The sequence below is a fragment of the Haematobia irritans genome, chromosome 2 (assembly GCF_050003625.1).
Source record: "Haematobia irritans isolate KBUSLIRL chromosome 2, ASM5000362v1, whole genome shotgun sequence".
Classification (NCBI taxonomy): Eukaryota; Metazoa; Arthropoda; class Insecta; order Diptera; family Muscidae; genus Haematobia; species Haematobia irritans.
In genome coordinates, this window is record NC_134398.1 from 112,571,161 (window position 1) to 112,595,567 (window position 24,407).

The 24,407-nt window shown below is 37.1% G+C and overlaps 1 protein-coding gene across 2 annotated transcripts in view; it reads right to left on the reverse strand.

Moving 5' to 3' along the window:
- Positions 1-7,751: 7,751 nt before the first annotated feature.
- The window catches only part of al (aristaless related homeobox), a 180,159-nt gene continuing 163,503 nt past the window's right edge, over positions 7,752-24,407 (reverse strand). Inside the window, exons 4-6 of one of the 2 annotated variants that reach the window (XM_075295908.1) lie at positions 13,943-13,988; positions 8,985-9,247; positions 7,752-8,928 (exon numbers count right to left, since the gene is read on the reverse strand). In XM_075295908.1, the coding sequence (XP_075152023.1) occupies positions 8,415-8,928; positions 8,985-9,247; positions 13,943-13,988 (823 nt within the window). In that variant the 3' untranslated portion in view covers positions 7,752-8,414. Of the gene's footprint in view, positions 8,941-8,984; positions 9,248-13,942; positions 13,989-24,407 lie in introns of both variants that reach the window. The other variant, XM_075295907.1, reaches the window with a different exon arrangement.

Sequence of the window (24,407 nt, forward strand, 5' to 3'; positions counted from 1 at the left end):
ATATATATACTTTATGGGGTCTTAGAGCAATATTTCGATGTGTTACAAACGGAATGACAAAGTTAATATACCCCCATCCTATGGTAGAGGGTATAATAAAATGAATTCTATTGTTTTGTTTTCAAAAATGTATGCTACTTCAATTTTATTCAATCTACTCCACTTTTTTCCAAAATCTACTTCACTCAATTTTTCACTAGAGGCAGCACTGACAGTGCTGCCGCTACTACTTCAATCGAAGTATTTTGCTTCGTTTTCACAAAATTTACTTCGTCACTCCTTCTTCCAAAAATCTGCTTCACCTTTTGTTCTGCTTCAAATTTTAAAATTTTTCCCCTATTACCTAATTGTTTTTCCTATTCCTTTAATTACGATGAACATAGCGATTTTAATCATTGAACATATGCAAACCCTATTTTTCATCGCTGGAATGGCAACCCTTTATTTTTGCTTTGTACAAGTGTCAATGCGTGAACTGTGAAATTGTTATGAGTAAATAACGTGTGGATAAGTGATGTGCAAGATGAATCGGTAAGTATGGGGGCTATATACAATTATGAACTTGATATGGACCAATTTTGTGTGATTGGGGATCGATTTATCTGAGGGCTATATATAACTATAGACCGATATGGACGTAGTTAGACATGGTTGTTAACGGCCATATACTAGCACAATGTACCAAATTTCAACTGACTCGGATGAAATTTGCTCCTCCAAGAGGCTCCAAAACCAAATCTCCGGATCGGCTTATATGGGTGCTACATATGATTATGAACTGATATGGACCACTTTTGGCATGGTTGTTAAATATCATATACTACCACCACGTACCAAATTTCAACCGAATCGGATGAATTTTGCATCTCCATAAGGCACCGGAGGTCAAATCTGGTGATCGGTTTATAAGGGAGCTTGTAGTAATCGCGTACACAGAAAATAATTTCACGAAAACTTTTCCAATTAAAATCTTAATTGAGTTTTAAAAAATATTCAATTAAAAATTTAATTGATTCAACAAATGTTTTAATTGAAACAAAAATCAATCACACAAATTAATAGGATCAATTAATTTTTTAATTGGATCAATTAATTTTTTAATTGACTGTCAATTAATTTTTTAATTGATACTATCATTTCTGTGATTGAAGACATTTCAATTAAAAAATTAATTGGATCAATTAATTTCGTGATTGAATCAGAAAATTTTTTTTTTGTGTGTAGGAAATATTTTCATTACAACACAACCGAATAAACCAGTTGAAAATTTTATTAGTGGCATCCCTATTATTCGATCATCGCTTAATAATCAGAAATGATTATAGCTTCCTGAACTTAATAATAATCGATTGTAGTAGAGAGAGTAAGAGAGAATTAGCGCGAATTATTTTTTTTACATTCACCGCTAGTCGTTGGGATTTTGCTTAAAGCATATATTGATATTCATTCCTCGTGTTAAGTTGAGGAGACGACATCGAAAGAAAAGAAAATCTGGAAAAAAAATTTTTAACCCAGTATTGATCTATTGGAAACCCGTGATACCGTTTTTATATTTTCCGAAACGTGGAACTTAAATTATTATTTTTTTAAAATTGTTATTAATTATTCTATGCTGAAGAAAATACTTTTAAAAGGTAATAAGACCTATGTTAAATCTTAACTTACATTTCAATAAAATGTTAAATTTTCTTTAGATTGGAGGCCGAAGGCTCGAAACGCCAAAAATCCACGTGACGCGGAACACGCTTTGGGTTTCGAGGAACGTTGGCCTCAAATACATTTTTGGATACCACTAAATCACTTTTGAACAAATTAATGAATTGAGGAATATCAAATATACTGGCCCCGAATATATACGACATCATCCATTTCAATAGAAATTAGAGAACTTGGATTATAAAATTAATTTAGAAAAAGAATAAGCAATAATTGGATCTAAGTTCCCTTCATCCGTTGCCATTATCTAAAGATATATTTAATTTTTCTCAAGGCATTCATAATTCAATTTAATAGCATACCGAAGCTGCAACCGTGTTCCTGAATCTGGCCAGCCGAAGGAAAGCACGTGAGTACAATCAAGACCATTGAAAAAATTAGTAGGTGTGTATGTACTATTATATCATTATAGAATCCCTTGAAAAAAAAGAAAAAGAAGCAACTGGTCTCCCCTAATAAAATATATAAATTTCCATAACATAAAAAAATTCTAAACATAAGGTGTAGGATACTTCCCCAAATTTTTGCTTTTTCTTACAAAAAAAAAAAAAAAAAAACCAAACAAGAGATGATCATAGTAATGCGTAAATTTTTTTGTCTTAACTCTCTTGCTCTCGCTATAAATACTCATTCATTCATTATTTCTGTAGGTTTCTACTATTGATAATTTCTTGTTGTGATATTATTGCGTTACATAGTTTTTAATAACATTGTTTTTGCGTCTTGAATTACTCCGTGTATGTATACATTTGATAATTTTTTAAGTTTGTTTTGATTATATTCATTCATAAGAATTATATTTTTTTGTTTTGAGCTTCTAATGAATAAACGTTGACGTTAACTGTCATGAATAACTAAAGTACTTTCACTAAGGCTAACCGTCGATCACAGTAGCGTAGAGGGGTTCTTATTAATGGGATTTCGAGGGCTATAAGAACCTAAGGTAGGGTGGGCACATTTTACTACAGAGAATTTACATCTAACTCTGTATCCGATATTCGTCTATTTTTAGATTCCGTCTGTGGGGTGGTTTATAGTTTAAATAGTTTTGAAAGATTTATAGTTAATAGAGTTCATTACTTTTTTATACCCTCCACCATAGGATGGGGGTATATTAACTTTGTCATTCCGTTTGTAACACATCGAAATATTGCTCTAAGACCCCATAAAGTATATATATTCTGGGTCGTGGTGAAATTCTGAGTCGATCTAAGCATGTCCGTCCGTCTGTCCGTCTGTCCGGCTGTCCGTCCGTCTGTGGAAATCACGCTAACTTCCGAACGAAACAAGCTATCGACTTGAAACTTGGCACAAGTAGTTGTTATTGATGTAGGTCGGATGGTATTGAAAATCGGCCATATCGGACCACGTTTACGTATAGCCCCCATATAAACCGATCCCCAAATTTGGCTTGGGGAGCCTCCCGGAGCAGCAAAATTCATCCGATCCGGTTGAAATTTGGTACCTGATGTTAGTATATGGCCTCTAACAACCATGCAAAAATTGGTCCATATCGGCTCCCATATAAACCGATCCCCAGATTTGACCTCCGGAGCCTCTTGGAGAGCAAAATTCATCCGATCCGGTTGAAATGTGGTACCTGATGTTAGTATACGGTCTCTAACAACCATGCAAAAATTGGTCCATATCGGTCCATAATTATATATAGCCCCCATATAAACCGATCCCCAGATTTGACCTCCGGAGTCTCTTGGAGGGGCAAAATTCATCCGATCCTGTTGAAATGTGGTACCTGATGTTAGTATACGGTCTCTAACAACCATGCAAAAATTGGTCCATATCGGTCCATAATTATATATAGCCCCCATATAAACCGATCCCCAGATTTGACCTCCAGAGCCTCTTGGAGGGGAAAAATTCATCCGATCCGGTTGAAATGTGGTACCTGATGTTAGTATACGGTCTCTAACAACCATGCAAAAATTGGTCCATATCGGTCCATAATTATATATAGCCCCCATATAAACCGATCCCCAGATTTGACCTCCGGAGTCTCTTGGAGGGGCAAAATTCATCCGATCCTGTTGAAATTTGGTACCTGATGTTAGTATACGGCCTCTAACAACCATGCAAAAATTGGTCCATATCGGTTCATAATTATATATAGCTCCCATATAAACTGATCCCCAGATTTGAACTCCGGAGACTCTTGGAGGAGCAAAATTCATCCGATCCAATTGAAATTTAGTACGTGGTGTTAGTATATAGTCTCTAACAACCATGCAAAAATTGGTCCATATCGGTTCATAATTATATATAGCAAAAGTCATCCGATGCGGTAGAAATTTGGTACATTTTGTCAATATATGGCCTCTAACAGCCGTGTAAAAATTGGTCAATATCGGTCTTTAGTTATATGTAGCCGATGACTTATTACACAAAAATTGGTCCATATCGCCAAAAATAATCTATCAAAACTTTATTTCCATAGAAAATTTTGTCAAATTTTATTACTATAGAAAGTTGTGTCAAAATTTCATTTCTATAGAACGTTTTGTCAAACGTTTATTTCTATAGAAATGTTTGTCAAAATTTTATTTCCATAGAAAGTTTTGTCAAAATTTTATTTTTATAGAAAATTTTGTAAAAAATTTATTTCTGTAGAAAATTTTGTCAACATTTTATTTCTATACAAAATTTTGTCAACATTTTACTTCCATAGAAAATTTTGTCAACATTTTATTTCTATAGAAAATTTTGTCAAGTTTTTATTTCTATAGATAATTTTGTCAAGTTTTCATTTCTATAGATAATTTTGTCAAACTATATTATATACGTATTTAATCGGCCTTTTTTTGTTTAATATATACCCCGTATGGGCTAACTTACAATTTAGAAAACAGTGTTAAAAAGTTTTACGATACCTTGCCATCGGCAAGTGTTATCGCAACCCAAGTAATTCGATTGTGGATGACAGCCTTTAGTAGAAGTTCCTACGCAATCCATGGTGGAGGGTACATAAGATTCGGCCTGGCCGAACTTACGGCCGTATATACTTGTTTTGTTTAATATATACCCCGTATGGGCTAACTTACAATTTAGAAGACAGTGTTAAAAAGTTTTACGATACCTTGCCATCGGCAAGTGTTATCGCAACCCAAGTAATTCGATTGTGGATGACAGCCTTTAGTAGAAGTTCCTACGCAATCCATGGTGGAGGGTACATAAGATTCGGCCTGGCCGAACTTACGGCCGTATATACTTGTTTTGTTTTGTTTTTAGGCACGTAGATTTTTTTTTGTTGACGACTTCATTTTAGGTACTTCCAAAGACTCACCCCGGTTGCCGACGAGCTAGACCTTTACCAGTACGTGCCGATGGCAGATACCTAATATGAGTTTGAAGATCTGGTCGTTACAAGCTACATATAATTATGGACTGATATGAACCAATTCCTGCATGGTTGTTGGATACAATATATTAACACCACGTACCAAATTTCAACTGAATCAGATGAATTTTGCTCTTCCAAGGGGCTCCGGAGATCAAATCTGGGGATCGGTTTATATGGGGGCTATATAAAGGGTGATTCTTTTGAGGTTAGGATTTTCATGCATTAGTATTTGACAGATCACGTGGGATTTCAGACATGGTGTCAAAGAGAAAGATGCTCAGTATGATTTGACATTTCATCATGAATAGACTTACGATCTGCCACAACGTCGAATTTTCAGTGAATGGGCCCTAGAAAAGTTGGCAGAAAATCCGCTTTTTTATCGACAAATTTTGTTCAGCGATGAGGCTCATTTCTGGTTGAATGGCTACGTAAATAAGCAAAATTGCCGCATTTGGAGTGAAGAGCAACCAGAAGCCGTTCAAGAACTGTCCATGCATCCCGAAAAATGCACTGTTTGGTGTGGTTTGTACGCTGGTGGAATCATTGGACCGTATTTTTTCAAAGATGCTGTTGGACGCAACGTTACGGTGAATGGCGATCGCTATCGTTCGATGCTAACAAACTTTTTGTTGCCAAAAATGGAAGAACTGAACTTGGTTGACATGTGGTTTCAACAAGATGGCGCTACATGCCACACAGCTCGCGATTCTATGGCCATTTTGAGGGAAAACTTCGGAGAACAATTCATCTCAAGAAATGGACCGGTAAGTTGGCCACCAAGATCATGCGATTTGACGCCTTTAGACTATTTTTTGTGGGGCTACGTCAAGTCTAAAGTCTACAGAAATAAGCCAGCAACTATTCCAGCTTTGGAAGACAACATTTCCGAAGAAATTCGGGCTATTCCGGCCGAAATGCTCGAAAAAGTTGCCCAAAATTGGACTTTCCGAATGGACCACCTAAGACGCAGCCGCGGTCAACATTTAAATGAAATTATCTTCAAAAAGTAAATGTCATGGACCAATCTAACGTTTCAAATAAAGAACCGATGAGATTTTGCAAATTTTATGCGTTTTTTTTAAAAAAAAAGTTATCAAGCTCTTAACAAATCACCCTTTATAATTATTAACCGATGTGGACCAATTTTTGCATAGTTGTTAGATACCATATACTTACACCATGTACCAAATTTCTATAATATTTCTAATATTTCGATGTGTTACAAACGGAATGTCAAAGTTAATATACCCCCATCCTATGGTGGAGGGTATAATAAAATGAATTCTATTGTTTTGTTTTCAAAAATGTATGCTACTTCAATTTTATTCAATCTACTCCACTTTTTTCCAAAATCTACTTCACTCAATTTTTCACTAGCGGCAGCACTGGATATGACACCAAGAAAACAACTGAACAAATTATGAGAATTGAAAGTTTTGTAACGTATTCTAACGGTATTTTGTTTACTTTTGTTCCTTTGTCTTCGATTAGGACAAGCATCATACATTTTTATGCACTACGCGTAAACACCGAAACGAATTTAAGAACACAATTGCTTGTGTTTTTTTATTTTGCTACGCAGACTATTTTGCACATTACTTTTAGATACCAAAAGTAAATGATCACTTGATTTATTTTTACAATTTCTCTCTCTTTTTTGTGAGGGAGACTATTTCTTTCTATTTTATCGTCAACTGGTAATGCCCAATATAGTCTATCGATTATTTAAGAGAATACTTAATGGTGCTGAATTGGTTGTAATCAAATGGTACATTATATGCATTTAGAAAACGGGTCTTTAGTACTTTTTGAATTCATTATTCTATTCCAAAATAACCACCTGCAGCTGTTGCGTGCTTTTTTAAGTAGGGAAAAAGGGACAATAGCTATTTGCCGAACAAGCGGGTAGCTCCTACGTTTGTTACATATATTGCCTGATAAAATACGCCACCATTATTGCGTTCTGCCGGAATCGAAAGATTCAGTATATAAATAATAGAGCCGTATAAATACAAATCTCTTTATTTATACGACTCTATTATTTGGCTGATTTTTATTTAAATTTTAAATTAATTCAACATACGGATATTTAATTGTTTGTTTGCATGTAAATAAGAAAGCTTCGTTTTACCTAGACATTTTTTTAAATATGAAGGTATTTGCATTAAAACTTCTCCATTGGCATAATTTTTGTAAATTGCTAGAGACGTACATATGCACCATGCCTGAAATAAGATAGATCCACCAAACATATGTTAAATGGATGACCATGACTGGAGGTATCGTGTGTGGTTGAAGAAAATTAACTGGCGCCTCTGTAATCACTAACACCAACCAGACGCATACACGTACCAATGGTTGTATTGTCGTCCACTTGCTGTGTATCCACACTATTCATAGTTGGAGCATCCAAATGCCCTGGGTGGTTTTAGTGGTCTGCATTAGTGTCGAATAAATTTAAGATGAGCATTTAAACGCCAGCTCTAATACGGCTAATTGAGAAAAACGTGACAAATGTATTAAGCCATAAACGACATTGAGGTAAACCATAGCAGACTGACTCAGAACGAATATTTGTGAGAAATAAAAACAAAAGACTGAAGACACAAGCACCACAGTAGCATTCTCAAATTGAGTTTACTTACCACACCACACAACAAATAAAATATACACAACATTTCATCAAATTCTTTTGTGAATATCACAAAATTTTTATTTCTTTAATTTTAAATTATCTTTAGATTTACATAAGAAAAGTCTTTGATATTGCCACTCGTACCTACGAACATTTGCCTTTGAAGATCTTAACTAAACTAAATTTAAATTACACTATCTTGGGGGGCTAACTGAGCAATTATTAAACCTAGGTAGATGCTGACAAAACGTAATGTCAATGCCTATTTATTCCTCTTATTGCCGTCAGCAAAATAATACATAAACGTAAATGGTTGTTTTTAACCAAACAATTAAATTTTATGGTAATTTTTTGTCATTTGTAAGACATAATATGCTAAGATAACCTGCTATAACTGCGTAACTTACTAGCTAGATTTCATATACATAAGTGGCAAAACAAGGCTTTGTGGGAACGTATACGCATGTGCATTTAACTAAAATCTAAATCTGGAACAAAGCGGCAGTTATAGACTACCATCGGGGAAGTTACCAGTGGCTACCGCATTTTACACTGGGTTGGGTAGAGCAGTGCTATTGGTCCTTTGCAACACATTTAATTTACTCCATTGCGCTTTCCTTCCATATAACGACAAAAAGAGAAAATTTTAGCTCCTTTTGCAGTTTTGCATGACATATGCTCTGCTGTGAAGAAAAACTGGCATTATTAGCTAAGCACATCGTTATGACCATTTTGACGCAACATTTCCAACTTTAATTCATGCTCTCGAGCCTTGAGGCGCAAAGCAGCTATTGATGATGATCGACGATCTTCCGGAGGAGTTCCAGAACGTATTACGTTCGATGGCTGACCAGTGGAAGACTGATGTTGGGGCGAGTTATGAGATATGATAACGTTCGATTGAGGTACGTTGGGCGGTGGCGGAGCCTGTATTGCCGGCGGCATTGACTGATGGACCAAGGAGAGTCCCACGGCGGGGGAATGTTGTGGTTGTTGCGCTGTGGATCCAGGTTGCGAAGTGACAGACGAAGGCGATGTGGGTGGAGAGGCTATCAAATGATTGGGTGAGTGTAAATCTGGTGATCCTATAAGCATAGGTGGCTTTGATGCTATTTGAGGAGGTCTGGGCATTGCTGTCATATTCGCCAACAGCGATTGAAATGAAGTTGATGGTGAGTACATGGAGGCCATGCCAGGTGGCAGCATATGGGGAGGAGCTCTGAAAACGGTACTGAAATTATGCAATGCGATTAAGAACTTTGAGAATGCAGTTACCTCGGAAACTGGTTAAAATAACCCGACATCATTGGTGCTCCTGTCAAATGTGGATAACGAAAAGCAGCTATATTGGCATGGGCTTCAAAGGGCTTTCGCAAATTAGCAAAACTCAAATGTGTGAAGGGGTTCGGTGGAAGAGCGGAACCCACGACAGTCTGTATTGATCCGGGACCTGATGGCAAATAGGGATTGTAGGGGTGTGATTGAGGGCCCACCTTCTCCTGTTTGCGCCACTTGGCTCTGCGATTTTGAAACCATACCTGAAAGTGAACAGAGCGTAAATAACATTGAATTCCATGGAAACCACAATCGAGAATTGGAATAAAAAAATAAATAAAAATAAACACCAAACGAAAATGAAAACCATTGTATCTCATTTGTTATCAAATTGTTATTTAATTATTTTCCATGAATTCAATTAATTTGAGGCAGTTTGCATTGGACCCTGCCAGTGGCTGTAGCCACATCTGTGGCTAGCGCTATTCTGTGCCGTGATTTTCTGACTTGCTTAGACTTTAGGTATACAACTGCTAAGCTTCAGCATCTTGTGGGGCGTTATTGTTGCCACTCGTTCAGATTTGTCTACAAACGTTCGTCCATAGCATGCCGTTTGGCTTAATTCGTAATTACAGCAAGTCAGCTTAACTAATTAATGTTAAGTTGATTTTCTGCGGAAATATTTTGATTAAAATATTTTCGTTTTCTTTCCAAGAGAGATAATTTATTGACATCGATCTTAGCTTTGCTTAATTGTTATTCTTTAGAGAGATTAAATAGACAGTATGTCATAATTAATCAAGATTATCGGCTAAATTTGGATAAATTAGTTTAGTTTTGGATAAATCAAAATTTATTACAAAGACAATTACAAGTGGATCTTCCAATCAGAGGGAGTCCAACCGACAACTGAGCAGGGCTGTGGAGTCGGAGTCTGAAAATTTTGCTGGAGTCGGGGTCGGAGCCGGAGTCGTAGAAATTTTGCTCGACTCTGACTCCGGCGAAACAAAATTTGAAAAACATTTCATATCTTTGTAACTAAAGAAATATTTTGACAAATTAAATTCCATTAGGGTTTTTAATCGAACAACGAAAAACGAAGTACTGGATTTCATGCCATTCAAAGTGTATTTATATGGGTGAAATTTCACGGTGATATAAAAAGTAGGTTTTACTAGAATATGGGCTATTAAAATATAGATTTTTGAACCTGTATATACTCTTAATAAAGGTACAATATAGCGGTCGAACCTAAAGTTCTGAATTTTTGGCAGACATGTCGAGTTGAGTCATACCGGTCAATTTTGCGATATAGCACCTACATATAAACCGATTTATTTTAAGAAATTTTTCCCAGTCTAAATTTTTCATAAGATTTGTCAGAAATTTCGAATTTACAGTTGAGATCCATAAATAAATGCAGATATTTCCCAGATTGTGAGATAGCCTTACATAATTACTTGAGAAATCTCCTTATACACCCGATGTCCTTGGAAGCTGTAATTTTAAATTAAACCTCTGCCAACGTGCCATCTGAGCCGGTCTTTTGGGAGAAAGTTTGTTTCATCAAAGCCATTTGAAATTCTTTACATTCAATTAATGGCCTCTAATGTCCTAACTGATAGACAATTTATAAATCGATGATTCACCATTTTACTTCTATAGAAACACTCGTAACTGTACAGCTATTGCTGTAATCTGTTGTATGGTGGTGGTTATTAAAAATTCTGCACGTCCTAATTTTTGGCAGTTTAAATCTGTTTTATATATCCGACACATTACATTTTTTAACATCTAAACATTCTATCTGAATAGCCCGACATTTTGACTTTTGTGTATCTTTTTTTAGTGTTTCTATTTTATATAGATTTATTTTTTATAAAATTACTATATAGACCAATACCAGGATTTTACTTCTTAGACTTCTGGAAGCCTAATTATTTTTTGAAATTTTGTGGTTTTATAAATATATATTCCAGATTGTTTTTATACCCATATTTTGAAGTGGTCTCCATATAGTCTTATGTCGTATTTTAATTTATTGACCTGAAATTAAAATATAGAGTTCTTTACATCCCTAAAATGCTGAGGTTTGTCATCGAGTCGTATCAAAATTCAAAATTAGAGTTCTTTTGGACATATAAACACATATGGCAAAATAGAGTACTTACACCTTAAAATTACAATTGGAATACTGTTAAAATGAGATTTAGGTACACCATCTGGAGTCGACTCCGGAGTCGGAGTCGAGGCTAATAAGAAATGCTGGAGTCAGAGTCGAGCAAAATTGACTCGACTCCACAGCCCTGCAACTGAGGCAATGAGACTTCAAAGCGGAGTATTGAAGACAGAATGAAAAAGTCGATTTTCGGCTCGACATTTTCACTAATGGACTCATCTTACGTTTGAAGAAAACAGGTCGTCATTTGCGAAAATGAAACTGTAACATTTTTGAGAATGGGAGAATTTGTTGTCCTCTCTTTAAACTTTTTGATATGCGATTAGTTCAAAAATATGTGAAATGGCCTCAAAAAAGTCAACAAACAAATTTAATCTTGTAAAATTGGGTAAATCTAATTTAACTTTGTAAACCTGTCTTCAATGTAAGGATTTTTTTTTTGATTTTAATTATTTTTTGCTCAATCTAATGTGTACTATTAGAAAAAAAGTTATACTCAGATGAAATGCACAATTCTACTAAAATTTTATATATGTACATTGTGTACGTCTGAGCTTCGTAGAGTGCACAAAATTTTCTTGCCTAGTAAAATTTTTTGAATTTAGCTAAAAATGTTTACTTAGTTTACACAAACAAAAAATTCGTTGTTAAACTGATGCTAAAATTAAATCATTAACAAAAAATATTGTTTTTTTTTTTATTTTTAAAATTAGTGAAAATTGTTCTGTATTTTGAATAAAAATGACGTTCAGGCTACGTTATAAGCTTTAAACGCCTTTGATAGACAAATTCAATTTACGATGGAAACAGAAGAGGACTACAAGTTACCATACTTAGATACTATAATTCTAAGGCACAAAAATGGAATAAAAACCAACTGGTATCAAAAGCCAACAGCCACAAGACGATTGATAAATTTCAACTCCAAACATCCTAGACGATGAATACGGCTACAAATTTTATAAGAAGAGTATACGATATTAGCGACAAAATATTCCATAAGGACAACGAGGATAAGATAAGGACTATATTGCGATTAAATGATTTCCCGAATAAAACGATTGACGACCTAATTGAACTTGTAAAAGAACGACAACATATCGAAAATGACGAAATTGAACCCAAAATTTATAAACCCTTGACATATCCCCCAATTTTCGGAGAGATTCAAATCATCAAACATGTTTAATAAGGACAAATTTCAAATTGCACAAAGGACTCATAATAGAGTAAATCAATTCTTCAGCAAGACAAAATACAAAATTAAGAAAGAAGACAAGTCGAACGAAGTATATAAGATCAAATGCAATGGATATGATTCGGATACTTGCCAAAAAGTATATGTTGGTACAACGAAAACCAAATTAAAAACTAGACTCTCAGGGCATAAATCTGACCAGAAAGCCACTGATAAGCCCATTGAGCAAAAGACGGCACTTGTAGCACATTGCACTTTAACAGGACACAAACCAAACCTTAAGGACTTACATATTTTGATGCAAGAAAACAACTATAAAAGGAGATTTACACTGGATATGCTACATATTATAAATGTACCTGCAGAAAGACGGATGAATTTTAAGACTGATACGGACTATCTTGCACATATTTATAGAAATATTGTACAAAAATATAGAAAGACTCTTCTCTGAACAAGTTCACTGTTTTTTTTTTTTCAATTTAAATGTAATTATCCGTGTTTTTCAAGTACTGATATATATTTTAATGTGTTAAATGCTTTTTCTTTTTGTTTAAAGTAATTTCACTGAAGACGAGCATCGGAGATGTCTCGAAATATTGGATATTTTCAAATAAAAATTACAACTCAATAAAACAACAACATCTGGTTTTATTTACATGACCTCAAGCCAAACTAAATAAATATAATTAACAGTTTAAAGGTCAATTATCAAACAACACAATTAGTGAAAACAATTTCCCCAGTTCAATAATTTTATCTTTATAATTTTTTCTTTATTCCAAGTATGTATAGAAAAACTTATGAACTAAACCTGGGTATAGATTTCGGTGATAGCACGAATAAATTCATTACTACCCAGCGTCACCAAAAAAGTTGTGAAAATGTTCTTTTTGGATACGAAAGTGGTGTCAAATTGGCACAGAAGCGATGAATTTAACATGGGCTTTTCATAGGACCTATGTTCACCATTTTAACAGTCGTTGCACTGAATTTACATCACTTCTCAAGGTGTTATCTGAATTCAGTATTTTGGATGTGAATTAATAAAATTTGAGATATTTTGCCAAAAAAAACATATTTTTTACAATGTTTAAATCCTAACGCTTGTCGAAACTTCGCAATTTTTTCTAGAATAGATTGGAAGTTTTTTTCGACAAAATTTGTATAATTTGTACCATTTTATTAATTTTTGCTGTGTCTTTACCCTAATTGAAACAAAAAAGATAAAATTACTCATTAAAATTATGAAAAAAGCGAGTTATAAAAAATTGAATTAAAAAAACTTCCCGAGTAGTTAAGATAAAGAACTTTTTTAGGAGGACGTTTTTGGAAGTGCTTTTAAAGTTGTGCCTTTAGTACAATTCTTAAAATGTTTATAATGAAATGCTGCGCAGTTAATATGGTAATAATTTATATTACTATATATGTTAAGTAAGAATTTTCTCTTTCCCTTGATATAAGGTATTACTTTTCTTCACTTGTCAACGAAACTGTTTTCTGCATAACATATTATAGCTTTAGTTTTACAAAGTGGTTTGCTAAAAACTATATGCTTACGTAAATTGTGACACAACTTACCTGTATACGAGCTTCCGTCAAACCAATTTTCATTGCTAGCTCCTCTCTGAAATCAGAAAAAATTGAATTGGAAATAATTAGAAATGTTGTAACTCAAATTTATAATATTTTGTGACTCAAGCTAGAACTTTGCCTGCCAATTACCGCTTTCACATTTAATTTGTAGTTAATGCGGCTCTAAAGCCATAATTCATTAGTGGTCCACGTTAGAATCGTAAACCCTACAACTCGCCAATTAAGCCGTGAAAACATTGTTTTAAAAGAAAACTAGTTCTTAGTACCCTACGCACACAGTGATCGACAACGTTGTTGAATAGAAAAAACGTAAAAATTAAAATTAAATAATTTAATAATATTTCGCTCGACTTAATATCGCTTAAGCTACATAGAAAAAAATATCACAAAGAAATATATCCCATATCTTTTGAAGTTGATAATTAATTAACAAACCAAATTAACTGAATTAAGAATAAATTAAGTTAATTAAGAAAATATGTCCACACTATTTATTGGTTCATAAAAATTTGACTCACATCTAGGTTAGGTTAAAGTGGCAGCCCGATTAAGATTCAGGCTCACTTATACTATTCAGTCCATTGTGATACCACATTAACTAAAAGTACCTATTACATATGGACACTTCTAGTTTTAACCGCTGAACCATCTCGATTATTTTTCTTCGCTGAACCAACCAGATTGTTCCAAAAATATTAGCAGACTGCTTAAGTTAGCGTTTTCCAGATCCGCCAGTAATCTGAAGGTATATGCTCCAAAAAGTTGCTTGCGCTTTACACAAAATGCAGGACACTCACACAAGAGGTGTTTAATTGATTCTTTTTCCTCCGCATCATGACAGCTCATACAATAGTCATTATACTCCGCGCCAATAGTTTTTGCAAAACCGCCTATCAGGCAGCGACCCGTTATAGCAGATATCAGGAGTGATATCTGACGTCTCGAGAACATTAGTATATCTAGTGTGCGGTTTAAGTTGAAACGGGGCCATATTTGCTTGGTGTCGTTACAACCCTTGCAATTTTCCCATCGAACATTTGCCATCATAGCAGCATTCTCACGCAGCATGAGCTTGCAGGTCGCTAGGGGCATACCAACAAAATCTAGTTCCCCTGGAATATGTAAGGTAGTCCCTAGCCTTGCCAACTCATCCGCTTCGCAGTTCCCCGATATGTTCCTACGGCCAGGCACCCTTATTAGGTGAATATTGTACTGCTCAGCCATCTCATTGAGAGATTTGCGGCAGTCGATTGCCGTTTTCGAGTTGAGGAACACAAAGTCCAAGGATTTTATTGCAGATTGACTGTCTTAGTATATATTAATGCCCACATTTTTTGGAACATTACTTCTCAGCCAATTCGCCACCTCTCTTGTTGCTAATATTTCAGCCTGAAAAACACTACAGTGATTAGGTAATCTTTTTGGCATATTTTCAACCGTCGAACTGAACGGACGTGTTTTCTCATAGCGGAGTATTTCATCGTAATAAGTACTTATTACGAATTTCACGTGTGGTGGAAATAATAAACCACAATGCAGCGAAATTCACAGTCATCCACTGGGTTGCTAACTTCAGGGCCCAGTGGACGGGTAACGACTGAAGTTATAAATTTGGTCAGCGACCAAGAGTCGGGCCCAATTAGTCGACCTGTAGACGGGTCGACTGGCGGTGACATTTTGGCAAGTCGAACCTTTTCTAAGGTGACGACATCAAAAGGAGGCAATCCCTCTCGAAAGAGATTCAAGGAACGAAGAAATGCTTTGTTTATCCTAAAGAAATTAGGATCAGTCGACCCAAGCACGTTGTCGGCAAAAATGGGGGGAAATTGAGAACGCGATGTCTGGTGTCTACTCTGGTGGCCGGCACTTCAGAAACCGACTTGTTTAGATAAAGTTCAGCGTATGGCGAGCTAATGTATCTCAGGCGCATTTAGTAAGACAGGAACAGACTCCCTTAATGTCATGCTACATCTATTGCCTTTAGACATTTTGGCCAAACAGTCAACTGCAACAACGGCTGTGCGAGCTATCGCTGTGGTCGGCAAAAATGTACGGTCATAGTTCGGTCCTCAAAGTAATGCCAGATGTGCCTAACGTAGTGGATTACACCCTGGCAAAACCACTTTTCGACAAAAAGTTTGAAACTCTAATTCCCCACAGTGAGGCGTGGTGTACACAGACCCCCTGGAATAGATATATAGATTTCTATACTGATGGCTCTAACTGGAATGGACAAGTGGGGTTCGGAGTATATTCTAAAGATCTGGAAATTCGAATAGCGAAAAGATTACCTAATCACTGTAGTGTTTTTCAGGCTGAAATATTGGCAATAAGAGAGGTGGTGAATTGGCTGAGAAGTAATGTTCCAACAAATATTGGCATTAATATATACTCAGACAGTCAACCTGCAATAAAATCCTTGGACTCTGTGTTCCTTAACTCGAAAACGGCCATAGACTGCCGCAAATCTCTCAACGAGATGGCTGAGCAGTACAATATTCACCTAATATGGGTGCCTGGCCATAGGAACATACCGAGGAACTGCGAAGCGGATGAGTTGGCAAGGCTAGGAACTACCTTACATATTCCAGGGGAACTAGAACTGGTATGCCCCTTGCTACCTGCAAGCTCATGCTGCGTGAGAATGCTGTTATGATGGCAAATGTTCGATGGGAGAATTGCAAGGGCTGTAACGACACCAAGCAAATATGGCCCCTTTTAAACTTAAACCGCACACTAGATATGCTAGTGTTCTCGAGACGTCAGATATCACTCCTGATATCTCCTATAACGGGTCGCTGCCTGATAGACGATTTCGCAAAAACTATAGGCGCGAAGTATAATGACGATTGTATGAGCTGTCCTGATGCGGAGGAAAAGGAATCAATTAAACACCTCTTGTGTGAGTGTCCTGCATTTTGTGTAAAGCGCAAGTAACTTTTAGGAGCATATAGCTTCAGATTACTGGCGGATCTGGAAAACGTTAACTTAAGCAGTCTGCTAATGTTTTTGGAACAATCTGGTTGGTTCAACAAAGAAAAATAATCAAGAAGGTTCAGCGGTTAAAACTAGAAGTGCCCATATGTAATAGGTACTTTTAGTTAATGTGGTATCACAATGGACTGAATAGTCTAAGTGACCCTGAATCTTAATCGGGCTGCCACTTTAACCTAACCTAACCTAGGTAATCTTTTCGCTATTCGAAGTTCCAGATCATTAGAATATACTCCGAACCCCACTTGTCCATCCAATTTGGAGCCCAGTGTAGAAATCTATATATTCTTTATTCCCCGTGGTCTGTGTGCACCACGCCTCACTCTTGAGGATTAGAGTCTCAAACTTTTTGTCGAAAAGTGGACTCGCCAAAGTGTAATCCACTACGTCAGGCACATCTGGCATTATTTTGAGAACTATGACCTTATATTTTTTCCGACCACAGCGATAGCTCGCGCAACCGCACAGCCGTTGTTGCACCTGACTGTTTGGCCAAAATGTCTAAAGGCAATAGATGTAGCATGACATTAAGGGAGTCTGTTCCTGTCTTACTAAATGCGCCTGAGATACATAAGCTCGCCATACGCTGAACTTTATCTAAACAAGTCGGTTTCTGAAGTGCCGGCCACCAGACTACAACATATGGCATTATAGGTCTAACCACTGCCGTGTATAGCCAATGCACAATTTTTGGTTTTAGTCCCCACTTTTTTCCTATTGCCTTTTTGCACGAGTACAAAGCTACAGTTGCTTTTCTCGCCCTTTCTTCAATATTAAGCTTAAAGTTCAGCTTCCTGTCCAAAATAACGCCAAGGTATTTTGCACACTCACCAAAGGGAATTTCAATACCCCCTAAGGAAATAGGCCTAACCGTGGGAGTTTTGCGATCTTTGCAGTACATGACTAATTCTGTCTTTGCAGAATTTACCCCAAGACCATTGTCTTTCGCCCATTTCTCAGTCATCCGGAGGGCCGTCTGAATAATATCTCTGATTGTGGATGGGAATTTCCCCCGACTGCCAGAGCCACATCATCTGCGTATGCCACCACTTTTATCCTTTCTTTTTCTAGAGTAACCAGAAGGTTATTTATAGCAACATTCCAAAGAAGAGGTGATAGAACTCCTCCTTGGGGAGTGCCTATGTTCACATACCTTTGTATGTTTGCTTGTCCTAGTGTGGCTGAAATACGTCTCTTCATTAGCAGTTCGTCTAACAGCCTGAGTATACATGGATCAACATTTAGAGTTGTCAGTCCATTTAATATCGAGCTCGGATGGACATTATTGAACGCCCCTTCGATGTGTAGAAACGCCACGATTGTGTATTCTTCGACAGATAGTGAGCTTTCAACAAAGCTGACTAGTTCATGTAGTGCGGTCTCAGTAGACCTGTCCTTCGAGTATGCATGCTGTCGTTTCGAGAACAAACTTGAATCGATGCTAGTTCTAAGATAAATATCTCTCATCCTCTCCAGAGTCTTAAGTAGGAATGAGGATAAGCTTATTGGTCGGAAATCCTTCGCCTTCGAGTGAGGCTTTTCCCGCTTTAGGTATGAAAACGACTTTTGTTTCCCTCCACTATCGCCGACAACCAGGGGATAATTTTGTCAGTTACTGCTTGTAACTCCGCCGGAGAAATTCCATCAGGTCCGGGGGATTTTAATGGTCCAAAGCTATTTAGCACCCATCTTATTCTAGTTTCCGATACAATTTCCTCGACAGGAAACGACCGCTCAGCAACCGTGGCACCGCCAGAACATGGTTCAACCGTCTGATTTCCAGGAAAATGTGTGTCCAATAGTACCTCCAGCGTCTCCTCACTGGACGTTGTCCAATTGCCCTCCGATGTTTTAATGAAACCTGGAGCGGAGTTGGTGGATGCTAGAACCTTCCGTAGTCTGGAAGCCTCGGACGTATTCTCAATACTGCTGCAGTAAGCATTCCAAGAGTTATGCTGAGCCTTTCTCAGTTCTCGCTTGTATCCTCTCAGATTCTTCTTGTAAGCGTCCCAGTCCTCAGGGGCTCTGGTGGACTTTGCCTTGTTAAAGAGCTTCCTGCAGGATTTCCTCATATTACTTAATTCCGTAGACCACCATGGTGGTCGATGTTTCCCCCTTGGCTTTCCTCTAGGGCATGCAGCTTTCAGTGAGATGTTGAAGGCCTTAGTAATCCGCTCCACTGCGTGTTCGATATCTTTCACATTTCTCATATTTGTCTCTGTTATTTCCGGTATCATCATATTGAACGATTCCCTATACCTATTCCAGTCAGCTTTCCTAACATTTGGCGAAAATATGGTCTTGGTGATATGAACATCAAATTTGAAACTGATGTAGCGATGATCTGAGAAGCTGTGTTCACATAAAACCTGCCACTCAGATATCATTTCATTCAGTTCTTGCGAGGCCAAGGTGATGTCCAAAACCTCTTGCCTGTTTTTAGTGACAAAGGTTGGGGCACCTCCCTTGTTGCAAACTACCAGATGAGTACGCAAAATAAACTCTATTAGCGACTCTCCCCTTGCATTAGTATCACTACTTCCCCATATACTATGATGTGCATTCGCATCGCATCCCATAATGAGTTTCGTCTTTGTTTTCAGTGACTCCTCCACTAAGGTCTTAACGGCACCTCCCTGTCATGTCCCATGTAGACCGAAGATACCCAATATTTGCATTTGGCTATTTCTAAACTGGCAACGACAGTGTCTGTTACATCATTACCAGTATACTGCAATAGTTTGAACCCCGGAGTACTTAATTCACATATTTTGTTTCTATAAACATATGGTTCTTGAATAAGAACTATATATATGTCCCCTTTCATCAGGAGAAGTTTTAAGGCAGCACATGCAGCCTTACAATGATGAAGATTTATCTGGAGGATCCGTAGGACCATCGAGATTTTCGACAACCGTCACATCAGCCGCTTCAATCGACTCATCAAGAATGTCCTCTTCAGACATCTCGGTGACTCTCGCAATAACCATAGGTTCAACTTTGGTGAGTTCTGAGGCAATATAAACCTCCTCTCGCATACGTTGTCTATCCATGTCTTCAACTTTGGTATCTCCCTCGACTACGCAAGAGGATCCGCTTACTTCTGATTCAGACAGAGGCTTGTCCATTTCTGAATCCTTTAGCTGATCGTTTTTATATACCTTCATTTGGATATAATGAAAGCCATAACATATACGGCCCTGGGACTTTGCTAGATGTGGCAAATACTGAGTGTTCAATATAAACACTGCATGCCGTCTTGGTCCATCCACTTCATCCAAACGGCCAACCTTCCAATCAGCTGTTGGAAGATCTGGATTTCATCGTTTCAGCCTATTTAAAATAGATTCAGGGTCAGAAGGGTTTGCAGGTACCCACGCATGTGCTCTAGGTCTAGCCGTTATGTCTTTCTTCTCGACTAACTCTAGAGCAGCTCCTTCCCAAACTTCACCAATTAGTATCAGAGCAGCTTTAAAACATTCTATAGACCTCTGGTCCTCAAATGCGACTAGCTTAAATCGTCCTTGATACCAACGAGCCTCTTGGTGTCGAGGATCTGGACCGGGAAACTTTTCCAGCACCTGTGAGTAGACGACAGACAGAATATTCTCAATTTCCCCCCATTTTTGCTTTGGAACCACACCGTCCAATGCTCCTTTATTACAAGGCTGTCTTTAGCAACTGAGGCAAACGATCTTTGATCCCTTTTGGAGGATGGCAGCTCATCCGGTGATCTTTCCCTTTTTCCAGCCTCGAGAATTCCTTGAGCCCATTTTAAGGAATCGTTTTGTTTAGCCGACAGCGTGCTTGGGTCGACTGATCCTAACTTCTTTAGGATAAACAATGCATTTCTGCGTTCCTTGAATCTCTTTCGTTAGGGATTACCTCCTTTTGATGTCGTTACCTTAGAAAAAGTACGACTTGTCAAAGGGTCACCACCTGTCGACCCGTCTACAGGTCGACTAATTGGGCCTAACTCTTGGTCATTGCCCAAATTTATAACTCCAGTCGATACCCGTCCAATGGGCCCTGAAGTTAGCAACTTTAAATTTCGCTGCATGGTGGCTTAATATCCCACCACACTTGAAATTCTTAGTAGGTACCTATTACGATGAGTTTATCCGCTATTAAACAACACGTCCGTTCCGTTCGACGGTTGAATAATAAAAAAAAAGAATAATCCAACTATTATCACATTTGTAGAAAAAATTACATTGCAAAATCTAGAACGTTCGTAACAAAATGAAACGGAAACGTTCTAGAAAAATTATTCAGGATTTCATGAACGGCCTTCATTTTTCTTTGGCTTTGCTTTTATCTTTCGTTTCGAGTCACGGTAGCGTATTTTTTTATAAATTCGTAACCATTAAGATTTCAGATCATAATCGCTCGTTGTTATTTTGACAACGCATGGTGTAATTTTATCGTTGTCAGATTGATACCGTCTGTTTTCCATTTGGCACCGCATGTGTGTTGATTCGCTTTCATGAACGGATCTTTTTGAAATGTGCACGCCGTTCATGATGTTTTCTATGGGTCATAAGCGGAACACATATAACGAAGTGCTCAATCATATGAACTCTTAAAAAATCACAAAACAGTCATCCCATCCAAATTAGTATTTATTTCTTTTTTACTCAATCAATAAATAAATTATTAATTGAATTTATTTAAAAAAAATTAATTGAAAGCGAAGAATAAATCAATTGTTGTTTTAACCAATTATATGTTTTCTTCTAATTCATTCTATGACTGATTTTATCATTTTCTTAATTGAAGCAATATCAATTAGAATATAATTATATCAACCAATTTCGAAATTGAATAAGAAACAAGTATATATGGCCGTAATTTCGGCCAGGCCGAAGCTTATGTACCCTCCACCATGGATTGCGTAGAAACTTCTTCTAAACACTGCCATCCACAATCGAATTACTTGGGTTGCGGTAACGTTTGCCGATGGCAAGGTATCTTAAAACCTCCTAACACCGTCTTCTAAACTGTAAGTAAGTCCATACGTGGTATATATAAAATTAAAAAAGGCCGATTAAATACGTATATAATTCAGTTTGACAAAATTTTCTATAGAAATAAAATTTTAACAAAATTTTTCTATAGAAGTAAAATTTTGACAAAATTTTTCTATAGAAGTAAAATTTTGACAAAATTTTCTATAGAAATAAAATTTTGGTAGATTATTTTTGGCTCGAGTAGCAACCATGATTATGAACCGATATGGACCAATTTTTGTGTGATTGGGGATCGGCTATGTATAACTATAGACCGATGAGAACAAATTTTGGTATGTTTGTTTGCAACCATATACTAACACCACGTTCCACATTTCAACCGGATCGGATGAATTTTGCCCCTCCAAGAGGCTCCGGAGGTCAAATCTGGGGATCGGTTTTTATGGGGGCTATATATAATTATGAACCGATGTGGACCAATGTTTGCATGGTTGTTAGACCATATACTAACATCATGTGCCAAATTTCAGCCGGATCGGATGAAATTTGTTTCTCTTTGAGGCTCCGCAAGCCAAATCTGGGGATCTGTTTATATGGGGGCTATATATAATTATGGACCGATGTGGACCAATTTCAGCATGGTTGTTAGATACCATATACTAACACCATGTACCAAATTTCAGCCAGATCGGATGAAATGTGCTCCTCTTTGAGGGTCCGCAAGCCAAACCTGGGGATCGGTTTATATGGGGGCTATATATAAAGTTCACCACAAAGTTCACATTGGGCTGTCTAACCTAACCTGACCATATATAATTATAGACCGATATGGACCAATTTTTGTATTGTTGTTACCAAAACCATGTACCAAATTTCTGACGGATCGGATGAAATTTGCTTCTCTTTGAGGCTCCGCAAGCCAAATCGGGGAATCGGTTTATATGGGGGCTATATATAATTATGGACCAATGTGGACCAATTTTTGCATGGTTGTTAGAGACAATATACCAACACCATGTACCAAATTTCAGCAAGATCGGATGAAATTTGCTTCTCTTTGAGGCTCCGCAAGCCAAATCTGGGGATCGGTTTATATGGGGGCTATATATAATTATGGATCGGTGTGGACCAATTTTTGCATGGTTGTTAGAGACCATATACCAACACCATGTTTGGAGCCACCGTGGTGCAATGGTTAGCATGCCCGCCTTGCATACACAAGGTTGTGGGTTCGATTCCTGCTACGACCGAACACCAAAAAGTTTTTCAGCGGTGGATTATCCCACCTCAGTAATGCTGGTGACATTTCTGAGGGTTTCAAAGCTTCTCTAAGTGGTTTCACTGGAATGTGGAACGCCGTTCGGACTCGGCTATAAAAAGGAGGTCCCTTGTCATTGAGCTTAACATGGAATCGGGCAGCACTCAGTGATAAGAGAGAAGTTCACCACTGTGGTATCACAATGGACTGAATAGTCTAAGTGAGCCTGATACATAGGGCTGCCACCTAACCTAACCTAACCTAGGATACGAATCTTTGAAGTAAGGAAGTTAGGATTTTTAAACAGACTTTTATTTGAACATGAATACCATTGTTGGTACATAATCAAAAGAGAACGAATTTGTAGAGCCTATCTTTTGTATTAGTTTTCAGTGCACGTTGGTGGCTCTATTCTCAAAAAGAAAAATCATGTTCCGATTCGGCATCTTCAACATATATTCGGCATATGTTCGATCCAGTTTATTTAGATCTCCGTGGATTAATGGAACTCGTCGTTTCTCAGAATAAATACATTACCTTTATACGAAAGCCCAAACATCTTGACGCAAGTACACTATTCCTATTGTATATAACCTTCTAATGTCGTTTTTGTTGATTATTTTTCGAAGAAAAAAGTGCATGCATTACTGCTTGTTTATTCAATCGTTTTTGTATCACAGTCCCAACTTTTTTGTATGACTTCTGTTACACTACAATTGAATGTTTTATTAATTGTGCATTAATTAAATCAATAAATCTCTGTATTTTTTTCATGACTAATGGAATTTTTGTCGTTGCCAATAAACTGACTATGGTGCTGAGGAATTGCATCTCAAATAATTGAATTGTAACATACAACAAATACAATTAGGAACCGGCCAAGTCAGTGAGGTGAAGAATAACAAAAAATATGTGGTGGTTTTAATAGTTTCTCTTTACATTGAATGCCAAGCGGAAGCAAAAGCGAAGGAAACCTTTGGTAATTACAGCCAATGTGCTAAATTTGACTTACAACTAAGAAGCCATAAGTGTGTCCGCAGAATTCCTAGTTGCCTAAGAATATATTAAAAAAATATTTCTTTAAACTCAATTAATTCATTCTTCGACAAAAAGGAAAGTTCAAGAACTTGTTTGGCCTTTAGGTAATGGGACACCAGCGAGTTATGTGCTCCCTTATAAAAATCATCAAAATCACATTAAATGACGCCGATGTTGTCGACGCATCGTT